The following is a 21,394-nucleotide window of genomic DNA, read 5'->3' on the forward strand; positions in this document are numbered from 1 at the left end:
TTCACGGTAAATTAACGATTTATTATAGATATTGATCATATTACAAGTTCAGAAAATAACACTTTGTTAGCTTAGTTCCCTTCTTTAATATTGATGGGTAACGCCAAGTCCCTCACTACGTTACTTAAAATGTAAATTGCAAATCGACTTTTAAACACTATCAACTCGACTTTTATAATTGATTAAAAAAAATCAGAAAACAGTATCACTTTTATATCAAGATATACACTGTTGAATTGATTCGTTCCACGGGAGAAAATGAACAAGGAATGCTTCACGAAAGCTACATTCAGAGATTAGAAGGAGATGTTGATAAAACAATTATGATAGCTGCAGTGTGTAAAAACTATTCCAACCAATTTTTGTAGTCCAATGTCCTGTTGAAATATATTCCGAATGAGAAGCTAGTGAAATGTTTGCTTTTTTTCAATCTGCAATCTCGCTGTTACTAATCTATCATTTTTTCATACAAAACTAGTTTCGATTCATATAACTCTGCGATTTTTTCTTTGACGCACTAATGTTGCAAAGCGTTACAGGGAAATTGATCTATCTTCCGTTCCCAACGATCTAGAACGTGTAGCTTCACAAGTAAGAAAACTAAATCTATTACTTCTTGCTGGGTAGATATTTTCAATAAATTTTTAGGTGTTTCGTATTTGATTGGCGGAACAGATTCGAGTTTTTTGACGTGTCCTCATATTCCACCACCGATACGATAATCTATGGTTTACTTCCTCAACTTTCTCCACGTGATTATTTGAGTTAGACCGCTGCTTAACTCTACTCGAGAACATCCTCCATGTTTTGGATGTCGATCACAGAGATGTAGTTGCCACCAAACTCAGCAAACTTGGCATGCTCATGTAGATCTGCAGAACGTTTGAAAACTGAAAAAAGAGAAAAGGAAAAAGATCGTTTTATTACAAATATTGATGTGTAAGGTTTCACTATTCTGATTTAATGCGAATTCTACTTAGCAAACCTCAATCACATAAAAATTTTCAACCGATATAACTGATAACGTCCTGCGTCTAAACAAACGTAGCTTTGATATCGAATAGCGTCCAAGCTCTAAACTCGGAATAGAGATAATTTATGCTCTTACAGCGTAGATATTTTGCATAACCGACTACACAAACTAACTTCAATTGAGTGAAGCCAGTTTGCATATTTATTGTAATGAAACGAAGCACAATGAATGAGAACGTCATAAAACTCAATTACGATGTGTGACAAACATGACCTTATCGGAATACGAAAAAAATCTGTCGGTATTGATATGGCTAATTTCTATACTACAGTAAAAATATGTAACGTTTTAATATACCGCGCCGAATGTCAACCTACCTCCTGAGACAAGTTTTTCCAACCGATAGATCTTCATATCCTCGCACTCTTTGGTAATTCTGGGTGAAACATCACTTAAATCCTTAAGCTCCGGAGTGATCACACGCATGTTTTTGCGAACCGTGTTCGTATTGATATTATAGTATCCGTTCCACATCTTCTCGATCAAATCGCGAAGAGATTTCGGCGGTAGCACCGTGTCTCGATCCAATGGCATAAGGAAGCAACGGCCGCTGTCCTTATCGATGATGCCGGACTGGTTGAACCGGAAGTCGTGCAGGAAACGACCCTGCCGCTGACCGCGGAACACCGGCACATCGATTTTCGAATAGTTTTCATCGTCGGACAAGCCAAGCTCGAACTCCTCCTTGAAGAATTGATCGCTGATATCCTTTTCGGCCTCCTCCAATCGGGTTTCCACTTCATTCATCTCGTTCTGGAATGGTTTAAACATATCTTCGATACGACCGAACCGATGCAGTGCCGAATTCAACCGGTTCATTCCGTCGTCGGTATCGTCACGAAGCATCGAGTTCATGTAAACCATATTGTTGTCGTTGATGTTGGACGAATCGTACGGAATCTGGCAGAAACCGTGGAACCGCATATGACCCCGAGACAGCGCATACTGACGGTAGTAGAACACACCCGCTATGATTCCCAGTGACGTGACCAGCAGGGCGATCAGAAACAAAATGTAGGTTGTGGCCGACGAAAGACGGCGAGCTCGGCGAATCAGAATAATGCTGGACGCGACGGATTCGTCATCGCGAGAATGATCCTGGTGGAAAAAGAATAGATTATAGATTGGTTTACATTAGCTAGATTGACATATTTTAGCAATTGATTAAAGAAAAAGCGAATTTATTGAACGGTGACTAATTGCAGGATGTGTGACCTTTTATAAAAATGCGACTTTATAACCTTGGCATCCTATACAGCATACGACTTTAAACGACCCCATTCACTTTTAATTTGACTTTCCGCTTTTATACTAGTATTTAGGTTAGTTAACTGGGATACTGAAATGTGTTAAAAAAGCGAGAATGTAGCAATTGTATATTGTCGGAATCGAACGACAAGTTCATGTAGCATCGATACAGGAAGGATGATGTGTGAATTATAATCAGATGTCAGCAAGCCGGTTGCTTGTCGTCATCATTTTTATGGAGACGTTCACACGCAACGTGAACGATACGGAACGTGTTTAGTCGAACGGCACGTGTGAATAAATTCACAAGGAAGTTCATTTTCAGTTTACGGGGTCGATGTATTCATACATGTCTCTCAAAACACTTTGTATAGGAGGTTATATTCAAGAGCCGATAGCCGATCTCAACATCAAGTGATAGAGGTGCATTTTTACCGGCGAATATTGATTACCACACAATAATTGAATAATGATATCAACTTAACAGCTGTACACAGACGAACAAGCTTAATTAGGCTGATTCATGTGTGAAGTTTCACTTGCGGCATAGTTTAATCGGTAATTTTTTTCGAAAAATCATCTCTTCTGTAAGTTCTCCTTCATGAACCTTTTCAATCTGTCTTTCGCTTAGGTATTGCGAATAACTAGCCGATCTTCCTATCACAGATTCATTCCTTCCAGTATTCGAATTGAAATTGTTGTGTCATCTTAACTGTGGATGTTGAATTAGATCTTGACATCATCAACAAACGATCGACGATGACCTTCAAAAAAAAAGTTGACATCGTATAAGTACAGTAAATATCATAAGGTCTTCTTCTCTTCGAAATTACTTCTCTGTAGAATTCCGTGTGCCGCGAGGAACTCTTCAAAATTTAATTTTTTTTAATTGCTAAACGACGAATTCTGAAGTATGACCGTAACTAACTAAGAATATTCTAACCGAATTTTTCCCCTTTATGGGCTACTCTGGCAATAATCGAAAGAGAAAGTAAACAAAGAAAATCTCTAATTGTTACATTCGTCGTTTTGAACAGTTTATGCAGATTTAGCATGAAGATCATTCGGCATACGGGGGTAAACCGAGCGAACTGGTAGATTACAGGTTTACTTGCGAGGCGTCCCTCACCGGCAAACCCGTAACAAAGATAAACTCAATATTACAATGTCCCATACGATCCATTGGAAAATGTTTGGTTAGTAATCGTGAACCAGTTGTATCACTAAAAATGTAGTTTTATTGACTCTTCGTATTAAGCGTCGACTAGTTCCGGTAGAATGTCATGGACACAATACAAGTGAGGAAGGAAACGAACATACCCAAGTAGCAAATGTAACTTATTGAAATTTCAAGAGGTTCTTCAATTATTTTAGAATTGTTTTTTATGTTGGATAAGTTCAGGAAGATTTTTAAATATATTAAAATCGGTTGTGCAACTTATCACTGTTAAGTTTTACAATACTACCGAAAAAATCACTAAAGAACAATTTAAGGTACATCTAAAACAATTGTGCAGCAAATCACCAACTTGCCACGTTGCACTAGCAGTTATACAATCTCTGCAAAAATTTTCACATCGTCATGTAAAAACGAAGTAACTAAAACAATTGTTCAACTTATCAAAAATTTTCCAAATGGCTGTCATAATTGTATCGGACTCAATATATGCCGAAATGGTAGTATATCTCTTGTGAAGAAAAATAAGTGAAATTATGTTCTCCGCAAGGCAAAAACTGATAAGCCGAATTGAAAACCTCGCAGTAAAAACTATTTTGCTGCCGAGTCCGTATTGTCTTGACTGCCTCATGAAATATTAGGTCAGTGTGTGCAGTTTTCTTCATTTTAAGAACAACAATTCGAAACTTGCAAATAAGTTGTACCAGATTTATCTGCTTGAAATGAACGCAAAACTTGCCGACATGAGAATATAATCAAAAAAGTTTCAGAAATACAGCATTACATACGCAATGAAAACAAAAATCAAATCAGATAAGTTGTATTCAGTTTTCATCTCGCGAAAAAATGAACAGAACTGACATCACTTTTCAAAGATATTGATCGAAAAGTTAAGTTCATCATAGTTACTCTCATAGTTATATATTACCGCTTGAGCAACTTGTTTTTGCTACTAAAGCACATGGGATCACCAAAATAATACCTACAGTGCGTATCACAAATGTCGGGTTCACTAAGATGAATGACTAAACTGTATTGTTGTTTAAGTCAACTAGTTTGATAAAAATAAAAACAAAAACAAAAATTTCTTTTCTCAATATTTACATGTTTATATTTCCATTTATTTAGGTAAAATAAAACATTACGTTGGGTGAACCATTTTCTTTCGACACACTGTCACCCTCGATGCCATAATGGAAAATATTGAAGAAGAATTCATCTCAAGATTTTTCATAATAATTGAATCATCAATATGATTAAAATCGTCTGAAAAGGTGTATGAATGTTTGATAGCTTTCTTATACATATTTCAAACACTATCTCGATCATATTCATTGAAAAGAATAGATTGTTATTTTCATAGAAATTGATGTTTAATCATCAAAACACGTACATTCAAAGGCGCTAAAAAATTTCATGCGTACAAAGACATGTTTCACCATAAAAATGCATTATATTATATTATATTATATTATATTATATTATGTTATATTATAGGGTATATTATGAGTAGTACTACGTACCTCTGCGCAAAATATAAATTTGTATTCCTTATAAGTTATCATTTTTAAAGTAACTTTCAACTAAATATCAAGGTCGTCCCAAGGTGAGCTCACCAGTCCTCACTGGTTCCTGTTTCATGCCTACACGTGTGTCTGTGGTGACAATTGATCGATGGAATGCGTTGATGGTAGAATGAGAGGATGAGAAATGATATATAAATTCAATTTTTGTTCACATTACGAAATAGTTTCCATGAGTTTCACAATTATTTTTTCGCTGATTTAATTGCTGCATTTGTAATGGGATCGATGCATGAGTTTTTGTATTAGTTGCACAATAATTGTGAATAAATGTTCGTAACAACGGAAGAACTTAAAGATATGTTGCACAACAAAGAAAAATCGCGATTTTTCCATAACACAACAGTCACTAGAATAGTAATATGAACTAAATTGATAAATTGCACAATCAGTAGAAAAATACAGGACAGTAACTTAACGTGCTACTTGGGATATGTTTACCCAAGTAGCACGTTAAGTTGCTGTCCTGTATTTTGCTACTGATTGTGCAATTTATCATATTAGTTTATATTACTATTCTAGTGCCTGTTGTGTTATGGAAAAAGCGCAATTTTTATGTGTCGTGCAACATATCTTTAAGTTCTTCCGTTGTCACGAGCATTTATGCACAATTATTGTGCAACTGATACAAAAACTCATCGGTCCCATTACAAATGCAGCAGTTAAATCAGCCAAAAAAACAATTGTGAAACTCATGGAAACTACTTCGTAATGTAAACAAAAATTGAATGTTTACAAAAACATAGCAAACATAATAGCACAGACTAACAGACAGGACACTCAAATTAGATTCTTTAACCATTTTAACGGTTATTTCGAATATTCCTATAGTTGGGACAGTATTCGCATATGGCATGATGGCGCCACGTTACCCTATCAAAAACATCCTGTCTGACACAGCCCCCTGCTTGGCCACCATGTTCTTGTGACCATCATCTTTTCGCAAAGACGAAAACAACGAAGAAGTATGTAAACATAAACAAAAGTTGGTTGATGCTGAATATCTTCGAGATTTTTGGAAACAATGTTGATTTTTGTACGTTTGATTATAATTGTGATGTCGTTATGAAATGTGCGATGCCAAATTGTAATACCGACTTTCACGATCGATCTTCGGGATGCTCCAGGCATAAATTCCCGCTGGATCCTATATTACGTGCAAAGTGGATTAATGCTATAGTGAATAATAGTGTTTCAATGAATAATTATGATGCCAGGGTGGCAAAATTTAAAAATGCACGCATATGTTCAAAACATTTCACCCCGGATTGTTTCACCACGGGACCGAATGCACAGAAGCGTCGACAACTCAATTTGGATGCCATTCCGACTATTTTTGAAGTCGAAAACGAGTCTCTTATATCCGAAGCCATCAATATTAAGAGATCTTTGCTACCAGGTTCTGGACATCCCGAAAGTAATGATGTTGCGTTTTCGTTGAGCGATAAATTTGAAAGTGCACCAGACGGTCTGGTTTCCGATCGCATCATTCGAAATAGGTAACATAATTCATTTCCTGTTTCTGTAACGAAGAATTTTGCATTATTATTTTTTGATTAGCACAATCCGTTATACTGGAGATATGATTGAAGAAAATTTAACTCCCGAAAATGTGATGAAATTCGTTCCGAAATTGCGTGCCAGAATGACCTCTAATCAGAAATCTGTAAGACGACTTAGGGCACAAAATAAACGATTACATGACAAGGTACGAAATATGGAAGAACTTTATCGTAAGCTCCAGACGAAGCATCTTTTGTCAGAAGAGAGCTCGTCATTACTTAGGGTAAAATAACTCGATTCTTATGAATTATCGAATATGTTTATATTCATTAATCATTTTTCAGAAAAATTCGGCAAACTATGATTTATTTAATCAATTAAAGTACCGAAGAGCAGGACAACCATACAGTGATAAATTACGTAGTTTTGCTACAACTCTTCATTTCTATTCTTCTAGCGCCTATCATTTTGTACGAAAAACTTTTAATAACACATTGCCTCATGAAAGAACAATCATTCGTTGGTACTCAAGCATTGATGGAGAACCAGGAATAACCGCAGAATCGATTGCTGCCATCAAAACAAAGGCGGAAGAGTATGCTATCCAGGGTAAATTAATTCTCGGATGTTTGATGATGGACGAAATCGCTATACGTCAGCAAATAATTTGGAACCGTTTCACCAAAAAATTCGAAGGAGTTGTACAGCAGCACTCTATAGACAGTACTAACAGAAACAGTTTAGATCTCCTTTCTGCCGCACGAGAAGCACTCGTTTTTATGGTGACTGGTATGCAAGAGAGCTGGAAAATACCAATTGCCTATTTTTTTATCAATGGAATGAATTCACAAGAAAAGAAAGAGATCATAATAATCATCTTGAAATGTCTCCATCATACTGGCATTATTATACCAGTATTCACTTTTGATGGTACGAAAACTAACATCGCCACGGCCAATGCACTTGGATGTGACATACAAGCTTACTCGAAAGAATCCTTTCGGGCGGCTTTCAAACATCCATGTGCTGAGTATAAAGTGAATGTTTTACTCGACGCAGTTCATATGGTCAAATTAGTAATAGTAATTAGAAATACACTAGAATCACAGAAAGTTATCGTGACTCCTAACGGTGAAGCCAGATGGGAATATGTCCGCATGCTGAACGAGTATCAACAACTAAACGGGATAAAGCTTGCCCCAAAACTCACTGACAAACACATTTGTTTCCATGACTCGAAAATTAAGGTAATTTTAGCCACCCAGGTCATTAGTAACAGCGTTGCTTCAGCCTTAGAACATTTACAAGAAATCGAGGAAGATTTCGCGAATTGTTTGCCAACGGTCGAGTTCCTGGGTTTATTTAATGACCTGTTCGATATTCTGAACAGCATGAATGATTCGAATGACGGTTTTAAAAAACCTTTGTCTTACCAAAATTTTGATCTTTATTATCATGCGTTTGAATACATTGATCATTTCATCCGAAGTATGAGACTCCAGGATGGAACGAGTCTTCTGATTTCTCGATATAAAACGGGATTCTTAGGGTTCTTGGTGAATATTGCGACTATATGTAATATATACCGTACGTACTGTTTTAAAGGACTCGATGAACAAAAGTCGGATCAAGAAGCATTAGACCGTTTGTACACATATCGATTGAGTCAAGACCATCTAGAAACGTTCTTTGGGGCTGTACGAGCTAAAGGTGGTTCCAACGACAATCCAAATGCCAGTCAGTTGAAAGCATGCTATAAACGTTTAATTAAAAACAATACAATAGTTTGCTTAGGAGAAGCTAACTGTTTAAATTTTAATAATACACAATTATTGAACACCGACAGCCGCACTGGAACATTCGTTAAAGATTATCTTTCGGTTTCAAAAGATGAAATGCAACAGTCTGACAAAGAAAATTTCTGCCCAGTCCCCAATAGTAAATCTTTATCCGAAAATAAGTTTATTGAAGCAGTTTTGAAAAATTATACAATAAACTTACAAAAAAATCTTCTACGTACTATAAAATGCCAAGAGTGCAAAACCGATATCGTGTCGGATAAAACGAATTTTATTGTAACCATTTGCAGAATTAGTGAACTACAGTTCCGAGTGAGTATGTTGGGTAGATTTTTTTTCATTTCTAACGATTTCTATTATATCGTAGGCGATTGTAGGAAATGTTTATAATTTCAACGTAATGAAGCATTACCAAACTCTCGTGGCTAGTACCGCAGCATCGATTAAAAATGAATTCTATACCATGTTCCGACATAATCGTATCTGCACTATTGCAGATCATCTTCCCATGCTCATCTAAAAAATTATAACTTATTTTTTTGATATTCGCATAAATGAATATGCCAAAACAATGATTCCGTTCAAAGCAACAAATCGTCAGAAATTGACTAAGCTCATCCTGTTTGAAGGAAATTGAGGTTCTGCAGTTTTAGAGACGAATTAATAAAACAGCATCAAATCCTTGTATTGCATTTCATTTTACTTTCAAAACTAATGGAAATTCATATTTATCATATTGATGATGTAATATAGTGGCTATGGAAATTGTTCACAATATGTTCTATGTCGACGACAACCGTTTGCTACTTCCTGGGATCTAGATACTCATCAAACTAAAGCTTACTCTCCAAACAATTCATTATTCTATAGTTGCTTAGACACACATTGGTTTTGAAAATCTGCACTCTTCGGTTTTGTGGATAATACTTTATTCACTTCACATTACCCGTTATTCTGGTATGGAAGATTATCTGGAATAAGATTCATTACTATGCGATTCGGTTTCACACTGCAAACATATACTTAGAAAAGAGAAATAGAACTTGCTGCCTATTCAACTGTTTGATTTTCATTCCATTTTGTGAATTTCGATGCCTAATCTTCCTCCTGCTGCACCATTTCTGGCAATATGCATCGTCAGCACTCTTTTACATATAATTCAACGAATATTCTTTCAAAACTACCTTACAAGATGAAAAAAAAAATATTTTCATATCCGATGATGTTTTGTATTTTACTTCATTTTGTTTACTTTGCTCTCACTGACTTGCAAGCTTTGATGGCCCCGAAGGACTGAGATGTTGGTTACGATAGCACTAGCTGGAGCGCCTTATTGTTGCCACCGGGCTGGTCTGACATCAAGACTGTGTTTAATTTTTTCATTTACCAACAGAGTTGCCATTCATACAGAATTACCTGTAATGTACTGATTTGTATACGTCCATGCGAAATTCATGATACAGATTTAATACATATTGCCAAAACAATATACAATTTGAGCCTACTTATCATCCTTCAACTCTATACAAAATCGAACCCGTTTTGTTACAATATTCACTTACTTCTGGTCTGCCGCCACTAAATTTCGGGTGAAAATTACCAACACAATCAAAAATAGTCTGGATGAACAACGTTGAGAAAAATAAATGGTTACCTTCCAACATCGCTAAAAAAGTTAAATATATTATCAACGTAATCCAATAATTTATTGTGACGATTCATTTTCAAATATTATGATGAAATCAGGCATCCCTGCAAACAGCTGATCGGTGTTCACAAACGAGGGGGAACCAACTAGTAAAAAAACTTTCACATAACACAAGGGGTGTACCGATAGTGAATAGTTCGCGCAGTACAATAGGTGGAACTAGTGCATCACGAAAGATTATTTTTATAAGAATTTACTCATACTGTCATGTCTGTTAGTCTGTGATAATAGTACGTCATGCAAACAGGAATTGAATTGATGTTTATAAAAACATAGCAAACATAATTTCTAATGAATAAATTGCACATTTGATTTTCAATACAACTGCTCGTAACGCAAACATTTAACTTTAAAAATATTCTGCACCTGAATAAATGGTAATACTTCATATTGAAGAATTGATCTTTTGTGTTTTAGGAAATAGAAAATCGACAACGAACTGCATTTTTATAGTGAAACATGTCTTCGTACGTCCGAAATTTTCAAGCGCCTTTGAATATACGTGTTTTGATACAAATCAATTTCTATGAAAATAGCAACCTATTCTTTTCAATGAATGTGATCGGACTAGTGTTTAAAATATGTATAAGATGCTATTAAACATTCATACACTTTTTCTGACGATTTTAATCATATTGATGTTTCAATTAATCTGAAAAATCTTTAAACCTTGGTGTTAAATTATGCCATTTCTTCCCAAGTTAATCTCGAACAAGTTATTATAGACGTTGAAACAGGTCTAGATAGCTGTAACCTTCCTTTTTCTAAAATAAATGACGCCAGGACTATTGTAGCTGAAGTCATTGAAAATACTCCATTAAGAAATCAACAAACTAAAAATGAAAGAGAGCTAGTTAAACAATTGCGAGAAAAGCCAGTTTTTTATGTTAAAGCTGACAAAGGAAACAAAGTTGTTATTATAGATAAGGATGATTATGACAATCTAATCACCCAAAAAATTAATGACGGACCTTATAGGAAACAAAGATCCGACCCCCTTCCAGAAATTATTAAAAAAAAATACATAAAACTCTCATAGAATGCAATCCTAACTTCGATATCAATCTCAGCCGCCTCAAAGTCACTAACCCTTCATTACCAAAAATCAAAGGATTACCTAAAGTCCATAAACCTGGGAATGAAATAAGGGAAATTATTTCTTCAGTAGGAGCCCCTACCCAAAAAATCTCCAAATGGCTAGTGGAAGAATTCAAAATTATGCCGAAAAAGTTTTTTAGTAGATCCATTCCCAATACACAAGAGTTCGCTACTCAACTTCTGAACTCAGGTGAAATCGAAGATGACGAAATAATGGTATCTTTCGATGTAGCCGCCTTATTCCCAAGTGTCCCGGTGAAGGACTCAATCAATCTGTTGGAAGATTGGTTAGTTAAACAAAAGAGTAGTAGTTTATGGAAATGCAAAGTAAGGTCTTATCTTACTCTAACCCGGCTTTGCATGGATGTAAATTATTTCAAATTCAGAGGGGAATTTTATAAACAATTACAAAGGGCCCCAATGGGTAATCCGCTCTCCCCATTTTTATGCGAATTATTTATGGCAAACTTCGAAGAACTTTTAAATAAACAAGGATTACTACCTAATCGCTGGTGGAGTTACGTTGATGATATATTTTGCATCATCAAGCGTAATGATTTGGAAAAAATTTTGGATTCAATCAACAACTTACATAGAAACATAAAATTCACCTGCGAGAAGGAGACAAACAACAGTTTACCTTTCTTAGATGTTCTTATTATACGGGAGGCAAAAACTTTATCTTTCGAAATATATAGGAAGCCAACCAATATAGAGCGAGTTATACCTAATATTTCTAACCATTCTCACCAACACAAAATGGCAGCATTTCACCATATGTTTCACAGAATGCTAACCTCACCCCTCAGAGATGATGCGGTGGTGAAAGAGAAAAATTCTGTATGAAATGTTCAAAACGACGTATGTAACAATGAGAGATTCTCTTTGTTTACTTTCTCTTTTGATTATTACGGCACTCTTAGCAATCCTTCTCTCCAATCATTTACCGATAATAATAACTAAAGCTATCATCTTTTAATCTGCTTTGGAGAAATTACCGAAAAAAGCAGGAATATTTCGCAATAATCGAAAGAGAAAGTAAACAAAGAGAATCTCTCATTGTCACATACGTCGTTTTGAACATTTTATACAGAATTGTATCTTCGAAATTGGAAAGCTCAATGGATATCCGGAGCGCTCAATCCAAACAATCCTCGATAAGAAATTAAGATCATTGAAAAAATTATCACTTACAACTTTGACCCACCAGAAAATTTGAAAAGAATATCGGTAGACTTCAACTCTAACATGGCATATCCACTTAAATCAAAATTAAAACCCTTTGGCTTGGATTTAGTGTTCAGTAGTACTAACTACCAGTTGAAAACTTTACTAGGATCTACTAAAGATCCTACTGACAAATTGAAAAAATCTGGGGTATACGAAATTTCATGTTCTCATTGTGATAAATTATACATTGTACAAACAAAGAGATTATTAGATACCATGATTTCACTACAAATGACATAAAAATCTTAAGACAAATTTCCAACTCATGGAAATTGAATTCGGCAGAAAGTCTAGAAATTTTCAAACATAATTCCACTTCTTTACTAAACAAAGATCAAGGAAATAGGTCTTCCTGGCTTTTTAAGTTACTACCTACACACAGGGGACAGACAAACATAGAAAACACTTAACCTCTCCCTACCCTAAACAAATTAGATAATTTTTTCGAGGTATTTATACATGTTGTAGGAATCTACCTATTTCCGTTTCATATAAAAGGAACAACATTGCAGCATTCTTTCAATAATTAAAAATCCGCTAATACACTGAAGATGAACATAAATTATATTCGTATGTGTGATTTGACGTTCATTATACATGATTTATAGTGTTGTGAGACACATAGTGAATTTGTATAGTGACGTGATATACTTATAACAGAATTAAATGGTAATATTAAAAAAATTATCCTTGGTACAACTTATTTACATGTTTCGAATTGCTTTTCTAAAAATGAAGAAAACTGCACACACTGACCTAAAATTTCATGAGGCAGCCGAGACTATGCGGACTCGGCAGCAAAATAGTTTTTAGTGTGAGGTTTTTTTAATATTCTTAAAATTTAAAAAACGGATTGCGCTGGAGCGGATAGTAAAAGACATGTTTTAGGTTCAGTTTACGAAATACAACTGCAGTTTCCAGCTGCCTTTATTTTTCTTTTAGCCTTACTTACAGTTCTTGAATGCGTTACGCAAATATCTAGATGTAACACAGAAGGTGTACACATCAGTACTTTCCCCTCAAAATAAAACAGTTTAAAATTATTTACAATCAATATTTTCATCAATACAAATGATTTCCTAATAAATGCATATTTCAGAACTTACTGTTAAGTAAAAGGAACAAATTCATTCAATTTTAGTTCAATTCCTAAAAAAAACACAATCGAAATTACGACATTATGCAAGTGTTCAGCAGTATTTTCTCGATGCTTTCACCTTCGGTCATGGTGTCCGTATTTTTAGCATCTTCATACGACATCGTGTAAACCAGTGAAATTCTCCATAAACTCATCTAGCAGAAAAGTACCATTTTCTTCAAGCATTGAAATGCAATTTCTGTTATCTGTTATGCTTTCGTCCTCATGCAAAATCTTTTCGAGAGCCTTTGCCTCCTTTCATTTCGCCACCGAAGATGATTTCCAATTAGAATTATCTGAATCACAAAGTTGACTGCTATTCTCGTTGAAATAGTTTGCTTCATATACATTTATCTGCGCAGTCGATGTTACCATTGGAAACCGTTGGAAAAAAATAATCTCGTGTTTGAACTTTATTTCCCTTTGGAATACGCCGAATAAAATAAACTCGATGTTACGGGTCCAATTCCAGTTGGAATACGTTAAATTACATGTGATAAATATTGCAAACTATAAAACAAAATTTTTCATGCAAATACAAAATGCATTCAATAAAATGCCTCGACTTATAAATCATAGGGGGGCTTTTGTTCTAAACAAACCTCCTCTTTGTCAAAGTAACAAAGCTTTTATGGCTACCCACTCAAACAAAAGAATAACTATTCGACATTTATCGATTTACCGTTTACAGCTCACTCGCACACCTCGGAGAAATAGAGAATTTACAAAATGGCACCACCGCACTTAGCGAACAAGCTAGACCACTAACCGCTATCATAATGATTTTCTTCAAGCGTCCCAAAACAATTTCGTTTCATAAATTTCTGTTACTACGTTTACCAGCCTCCCCAAAACAGCAATAAGAAATGCCGTCTAACGGCAGAGTTAACAAATCACTTTTTCTCGTCGCCAGTTTTAATATTCTTAAAATTTAAAAAACGGATTGCGCTGGAGCGGATAGTAAAAGACATGTTTTAGGTTCAGTTTACGAAATACAACTGCAGTCAGGGTTGCCACATATAAATCTGCATTTTTCAGAAGAAAAATCTGTACATCTGTATCAGGAGATCAAAAACCTGTATTGAAAATCTGTATGTGGAATGTGGTAAGAAATCGAAGCAGAACGGAATGAAAAAGTCTTTCTTGGTTTGAATTTTTTTATGTTGTAGTTGGAAAATTGCGGGAAGTTATTTTTGAGGTTGAGCCTTTCGAAATGATGAAGTCAGCATAGAAAAATCCTTATTAGCAGATAGGACATCTGTGTTTACTGTTCTTGGTGTTCTTATTTATGTAAGTTTTACCCTCTTTTAAGAATTACCACAAAATCAAGATAATGGCTTTACCTCGAGAAACAACAGTACCATGATTCAATATGTTTTAACTCGATCATTATTCAATTTTTAATCCACACTCTCATAAATCTGTAGAAATCTGTATTTCTTGCCAAAAATCTGAAATCTGTATATACAGAATCTTGATCACAAATTTATCTGAAAAATCTGTAAAATACAGATTAATCTGTATATGTGGCAACCCTGACTGCAGTTTCCAGCTGCCTTTATTTTTCTTTTAGCCTTACAGTTCTTGAATGCGTTACGCAAATATCTAGATGTAACACAGAAGGTGTACACATCACTTTTCATTTCGCCGTAGCATTTTTTGCCATTCAGAGAACTTAATTTCACTGTTTTTTCTTCACAAGAGATATACAGCCATTTCGGCATATATTGAGTACGATATAATTATGACAGCCATTTGGAAAATTTTTAATGAGATGAACAATTGTTTTAGTTACTTCGTTTTTACATGACGATGTGAAAATTTTTGCAAAGCTTCTATAACTACTAGTGCAACGTGGGCAAGTTGGTGATTTGATGCACAATTGTTTTAGATGTACTTAAATTTGTTCTATAGTGATTTTTTCGGAAGTATTGTAAAACTTAACAGTGATAAGTTGCACAACCGATTTTAATATATTTAAAAATCTTTCTGAAACTATCCAACATAAAAAAACAATTATAAGACAATTGTAGAATCTCTTGAAATTTCAATAAGTTACATTTGCTACTTGGGATTGGAATCAACATCAATCGATGGAAAAGTAACGTATGTCCAGTCAATGCCGACTGTTCTTAGTGTAAAACATCTCGGATCAAAATCGGATTGGAGCAGTGTATAAACTCGAAACTGCACAGGATTAGTTAATTGCAAAATAAAGAAAAAAGTTACCGAGTTTTAATTCCCTGTAATCATATCAAACATGTCGTATGCTATCGGCATGCATTTGTCGTTTGTATTGGTGAGTAATTTGTTCTTTCAATACAATTCATTACTCCTGGCTCGGTTCGCACAGTACGTGAACACAGTAGCAATTTTATATCAGCTATTTTTTGTGCCTGTCTGACCAGTTCGTGATTTCTACCAGCAGAATGCTAATTCCTACGATCAACGAGCAATGCAGTGTGATTTTTCAATAAACAAATTTATTGTTAAGTCAGGATGGAACACGTCAAATTACGTTGTACATTGAACTGTCGGAATTTTTGTCAGCATATTTTTCAATAATTGTCGTTATCTTATTTTGTTTTGACAAACTATAAAAAAGTCAGACAACATAAGTAATTTGTTTAAAATAGAATAAACGCCCTCGGCACACATATTTTCGAATGGACTCAATGAAAAACCACTGGAACGTGTTTTCAGTTGTGAAAGAGGTGAACAAACCTAATGTTGTATAGCCCCCATAGTCATATTGGAAAACGTTCATATGTTGGTATTTGGTAGTGTTCCTTAGAAGACACTACATACCTTTAGGAATCCTAAAACCCCTTAAAGCACACCTAAAGAAACATTCGTCTAATACCTAATAATCAATTAGAACGAAAACTACGCCATTTATCAAACCGTGGCATTAATATTCAACCTGAAACCATTGTGCACAAAAACTTCTGAAGTATCGATTTTCCTACCAGCTGCCCCATGCTGAGTAAGTAGAAAACAACACAACGAAAAATTCTATCTACCTATATATAGGCAACTGCCTACATAAGTACAGTACCTATATAGAGCTTTACAAATCCATTATCGAATTCGACGGGTCGGTGCGAAGGTATTACCCACTAGATGCGTTTAACTTGCTCTTTCGCAAGACCCATATAATGGCACCCCAAAGAATAGCCATTTGACAGCGAATACAGCTCGACTTTCCTATCAGTCAATTATCAACACAACAAAGTTGCTTCCACAATAGTTATCCACTCCAAACATAGTTTGCTTTTCACAGCACACGAAGACTGAGAAATGAAACTAAAATGGTGGCATTCGTGTTATCCGCCTCCAGTAGATAGCTCATTACTTGTTGGCCGACGATGAAACTCAGCAATGAATCATATGCAACCGGGTCGTAGTTTTATCGTATCGTTTGCTTCAAATTCGGAATTTCACAATACCGAACTATCCACAATTATCAGTTACAACACATGCGAACCAGTAAAGCTAATTGTTTAATTCGGTTCAGTTCCTCCACGAAAATGAGTCAAGACCGAGGAAATTTCCTGCACCATCGCGAGATGTTTCGTTCATTATCGAGGTGAGTCAAAGCGTTGAGTAAATAATCGAAATCTGTGATATAACGCAATTGAATGTCTAGCCACAGAATTGCTCACTTACCGTAGGTGCACTTGGCACTTCCGGAGCTCCCGAACCTCCCACTAGAGGTAGCACAGTTTTCTCTGGTTTCTTCACATCCCCAAAGGGTTTCGTAAGAATGGTCATCTTCTACTATGTTTGCTGCTCCTCGCCCTCTAGTAATCCAACAAAGCAACAGAGTACAAGTACAAAATTGTCTATCGTTGAAAATAGTTAATTCTTTTTTTTTCTCTAGCAAAAATCACTACACGACGACTTGACAATATGCGCGTATGTTTTTGTTGTTCTCTCACTATACTGACGATTTCTGATTCCACACAGTTCCATCGAAGCTCATGAAAATGTCCGTAATATATGAGTTAACTGAAAAGAGAGAGGTAAAGTACACGAGTGGTGTTCAATTTTTCCTAATGAAATATCGCTTGCCGAAATATCATTCAAACCTACTTTGATTATCGAAAAAAAAAAAATGAAATCGATTTAATTTTATAATGCAGATTAATTTCTGTTTATTTTTCATGTGAATCGAACAGTATGATAATTCTACTGAGCACTCGACTATTTAGGTTGCTGTATGCTTGTTTTCTAAACGGTAAAAACAAACAACTGTCTGATGAGCAATTCCAGGAAAAAGGGTATTTTTTCAAGAGCTTTATTGGTTTGTAAAGTAAATCTTGTCAGCATTGATTACAAACGAACTGTTTTGGTCTCTTCATGCACATTATATTTATTTTATCTCCTAACCCAAGAAATGACCATCCCTTACTCGTTTATACTGAGAGTCGCGAGAGAGCATTTAGAGGCACAATATCTTTCATACAATTGCAATGACGTTTCCAAAATATTACATTTTCCATCCTACTAGCACCTACGATCGTTGAAGCTTATTGAAAGAGAAGAAAGATGAGTGCCTGAGTTACGGCAGTACGGTTGCATTAGTTCATGTCTCAAAAAGTAGGTGACGCTAGTATTAAAAACAGACTTTTAAGTAAGGCAACCCTTGCATGAACATAATTGGAAGATTTCAACTTAAAACTGAGAAATACGTTGGCAAACCTTGCATCAGATATCATGTCTGTTAAATATCGTACAAGGTTGCTCTATTAAAATCTGTATTTATTGTTAAAAATCGAAATCTAAACACCACCAAAAATTTAACTAATTTTGAATACTTGATAACCTACACAGTAAAAACAGAATTGTAACAACCGAAGAGCTAAAGCAATGTGGCATAGCCAACATATTATTGAATTAAAAATTAATTATAACAACCTTAATATGTACTGAACATCAAACAAAATTTCACATTCGATCGAAATAATCCGATTCGATCGAAATACTGCATAGGAATGAAGGGTTGTATTACTTGATCTGTGAGAGTATTCAACTACAGCTACTAAGAGTAGTATTCAATGATTATTATTATTTCATTTGTTTTCGTGACGTTCCTTATATGAAACTTTTTTATTATTTCATTGTCCATTGGAGTTCTTATATTGAATAAAAGTGATGAACTGATACAAACAAACCTGAAATAGTTGTAATGTAAATAGTATTTTATTTAATGTAATTTATAATAGCTTGATAAAAACAGTGTTTAGATTAACTAATGAATACCAACATACTAATATGATATTCAAAATGTATTAGGTTTAAAGTACTATGTATTGTGGATGCCACGGCGAAGAAAAACTTATGTATATTGCCTGTGAAATAAACGTATTTATGAGAAAAATTCATTTGTTTAACATTCCCATACTAAAAGCATAAACAATAGTGTAGAGTACACAGGAGAGATTATTATATCAGACCTATTTCTCAAATAAAACTATCTCAAAACGCAAAACACTCGATCATTGATGTATTTGCAATTTTCAATTTCAATTTCAGCCTAAGTAAGTCAAAATCGGTTGAAACTTGTTCGACAAAAAAACTTATAGGCCCAGGTTGGCGGTTCGATGCATAGTGCGCTGATATTACTAACCAGTTTTTGTATATTTGAGTCCCGACGTGGAAGGACTCTTATGGCGTTTTTCATTGAACAACACTGGTGGCGTGGAATGCTCTGGTTTTGCACATTCGAGCAGAAATGACACTGTCAAAAAATTGCACTTCTACTGGAGAGTGCAAAACCAGAGCAATCCACGCCACCAGTGTTTTTCAATGAAAAAGAGCATCAGTGTCCAAAGGATCGTAGTGCTAGCCATGCAATGATTCTGTACTCAAAGAATCAGCTGCGAAGTTTGCTGAAACAATAGGGCAAAAGTCCACAAAATAAATGTAATACCAGGACTTTGCTTATTTGACAAAACGGCAGTGTTCGCCATAATCCATTTGAACTTGAACTGTGACAATATTGTAGCTTTAAAATGAGTCCAAATTTCCTCACATCAGTTCAGCCATCTCTGAGAAGTTTGAAGATATAGTTATTTATACGATTATATCTGACGTTATTTTTACGATTATATCTCCGGAACCAGAAGTGTATGAACTAAAACCCTTGAAACTGAATGGATAGTCATAGGAGCTGTCAAACAAGTCTAAGATTTTCTAAATCAGCTCAGTCGATTCCCAGAAAAAACGAGCGACTAGAACAAAATGCAGTTTGTTGGTTACGTTATTTTTACAAATTATATCTCCGGATGTGTCACCCATTTATTCCTTGAACTTGATCAACTTGTAATTTAAATTGTTTTTTTTTTTTTGGAAAATACAGATTCAAATGTAGCATTCCTGTTTATAACATCTAGGACCAGCGACACCAGTTCGACGGATTTTTCCATAGTTATATTTATATTCTAATTAATTCAGTCTTCTAAAATTTTGAAAATTTCCATAGAAGCGATTATGCTATCAATATTCAGTTATCTTATAAAATTTTATTATTTTTTTCAAATATTTCTGACAGATCTTCGAATAATCGCCCTTATTCTGAATAACGTCGTATCGTTTTTTCGCTCGTATTTCATTCGTATTCCCAATAACGCTAGCAAAATCAAAGGTGGCTATGATTCGATCGAACCACGTTCGATCGAAAAATCAATACGTCGTTATTCAGAATAAGGGCGAATGTAATTCAACATACAAGATTTAAGTGGCGTGCGATTATGGGAATTGAAATAATTGGATGATTCCGACTTATAAACGAATCAAATTTATTTAGTGAGCTATGCCTATGTTTTTTGAGAAATTATTGAGGGAACTTCAAATAATGAATCGGCGAAATTCTGGAAGTGGTTTTTCACGAACAAGGAGACATATGAGGAAATTGAATGTGACAATTCGACTGATTCGCAAAATTTGTTTATAGTCACAAACTATTTGATGACACTGTCACGATTACAGTGACGGTTACTTTGATTAGTATTCAATTATCTAGTTCTGAAAACAAAAAATAATATGGAATCGATTCAGAAATTTTCTGTATAATTGACTGATACTGTGCCTTACTTTATACGGAAATATTGATATTTAAGGTAACCGTACGCTTAATCATCTCAGCTCCATCCAATTAGTTAGTTCACACAATTAATACGAGCATTGTTGCTTTCGCTTTGAATTCTTCGTCGCTATAACAGAAGCGTTGTACATTATTCACATTATTTTTTCGTGACAGCTTCCTTGGGCCGAAGTAAAAGTATTGACGGTATCGATATGCCCTAGTGGTTTGTTCATCATAAACTATCTAGATATTATGCTATTGAGTTGCCTAAACTCCAAAATCAAGATAATGATCCATTTGGAATCCGGTGCACTGCAAATGTCTTAATTTTTCATTCTCCCAATTTGATAAAGATTGCGAGCCTAAAAACACCAGATATTGAATTACGGAAAACAACACAATGGATTAGATCTACAACGATAGCACCTTATCTTTGAACCACTTGTTGTAATCGAAGAAGGTGCATGCCTCAGCAGGTGGCACTCCTTAACGACGCACCCACCAACTGAACTGTGAATAAAACTACCGCCTCAGCTATGCAAAGCGTGTAAATAAGATACCACTCCTCCCAGCAATCGTACAACAAGGAGTTCCCGTATACTTTATATCCTTTGCCTATCTCCCATGTCCCTATTTCAATTCGAAATTTAACTCTTTGGATAGACAGGGCCAGTCGCGTAGGAAAAATGGAGCCAACAGTGTCGACTGGTTAGTCCATCTCTGGATCATAATCTAATGGGCGCATTACATATTATGTATTTTATGGAACGTTGCAATGGTAGTGGCA

At 35.1% G+C, this 21,394-nt stretch overlaps 1 protein-coding gene and 1 long non-coding RNA gene across 2 annotated transcripts; one reads left to right on the forward strand and one right to left on the reverse strand.

Annotated features, from left to right (window-relative positions):
- LOC131430700 (uncharacterized) lies at positions 1-17,325 on the reverse strand. The gene is made up of 3 exons (XM_058595859.1): positions 17,187-17,325; positions 1,351-2,131; positions 1-890 (listed from the first exon to the last, which is right to left on the reverse strand). The coding sequence occupies exons 1-3, from the start codon at positions 17,289-17,291 to the stop codon at positions 784-786; spliced, it is 993 nt and encodes a 330-aa protein (XP_058451842.1). The 5' UTR covers positions 17,292-17,325; the 3' UTR covers positions 1-783.
- On the forward strand, positions 16,707-17,713 carry LOC131430701 (uncharacterized). Its single transcript, XR_009229556.1, has 3 exons — positions 16,707-17,106; positions 17,167-17,542; positions 17,699-17,713. It is a non-coding gene; the product is annotated as an uncharacterized LOC131430701 (long non-coding RNA).
- The last annotated feature ends 3,681 nt before the right edge of the window (positions 17,714-21,394 follow it).

Source organism: Malaya genurostris, chromosome 2 (assembly GCF_030247185.1).
Source record: "Malaya genurostris strain Urasoe2022 chromosome 2, Malgen_1.1, whole genome shotgun sequence".
In the NCBI taxonomy this organism is placed as follows: domain Eukaryota; kingdom Metazoa; phylum Arthropoda; class Insecta; order Diptera; family Culicidae; genus Malaya; species Malaya genurostris.

Coding starts and splice junctions, on each gene's coding strand:
- LOC131430700 (XM_058595859.1), bottom strand. CDS start 17,291: ATGACCATTCTTACGAAACCCTTTGGGGATGTGAAGAAACCAGAGAAA. Junction 2,132..17,186: donor AAGTGCCAAGTGCACCTACG/GTAAGTGAGCAA, acceptor TTTTTCCACCAG/GATCATTCTCGCGATGACGA. Junction 891..1,350: donor GGAAAAACTTGTCTCAGGAG/GTAGGTTGACAT, acceptor CTCTTTTTTCAG/TTTTCAAACGTTCTGCAGAT.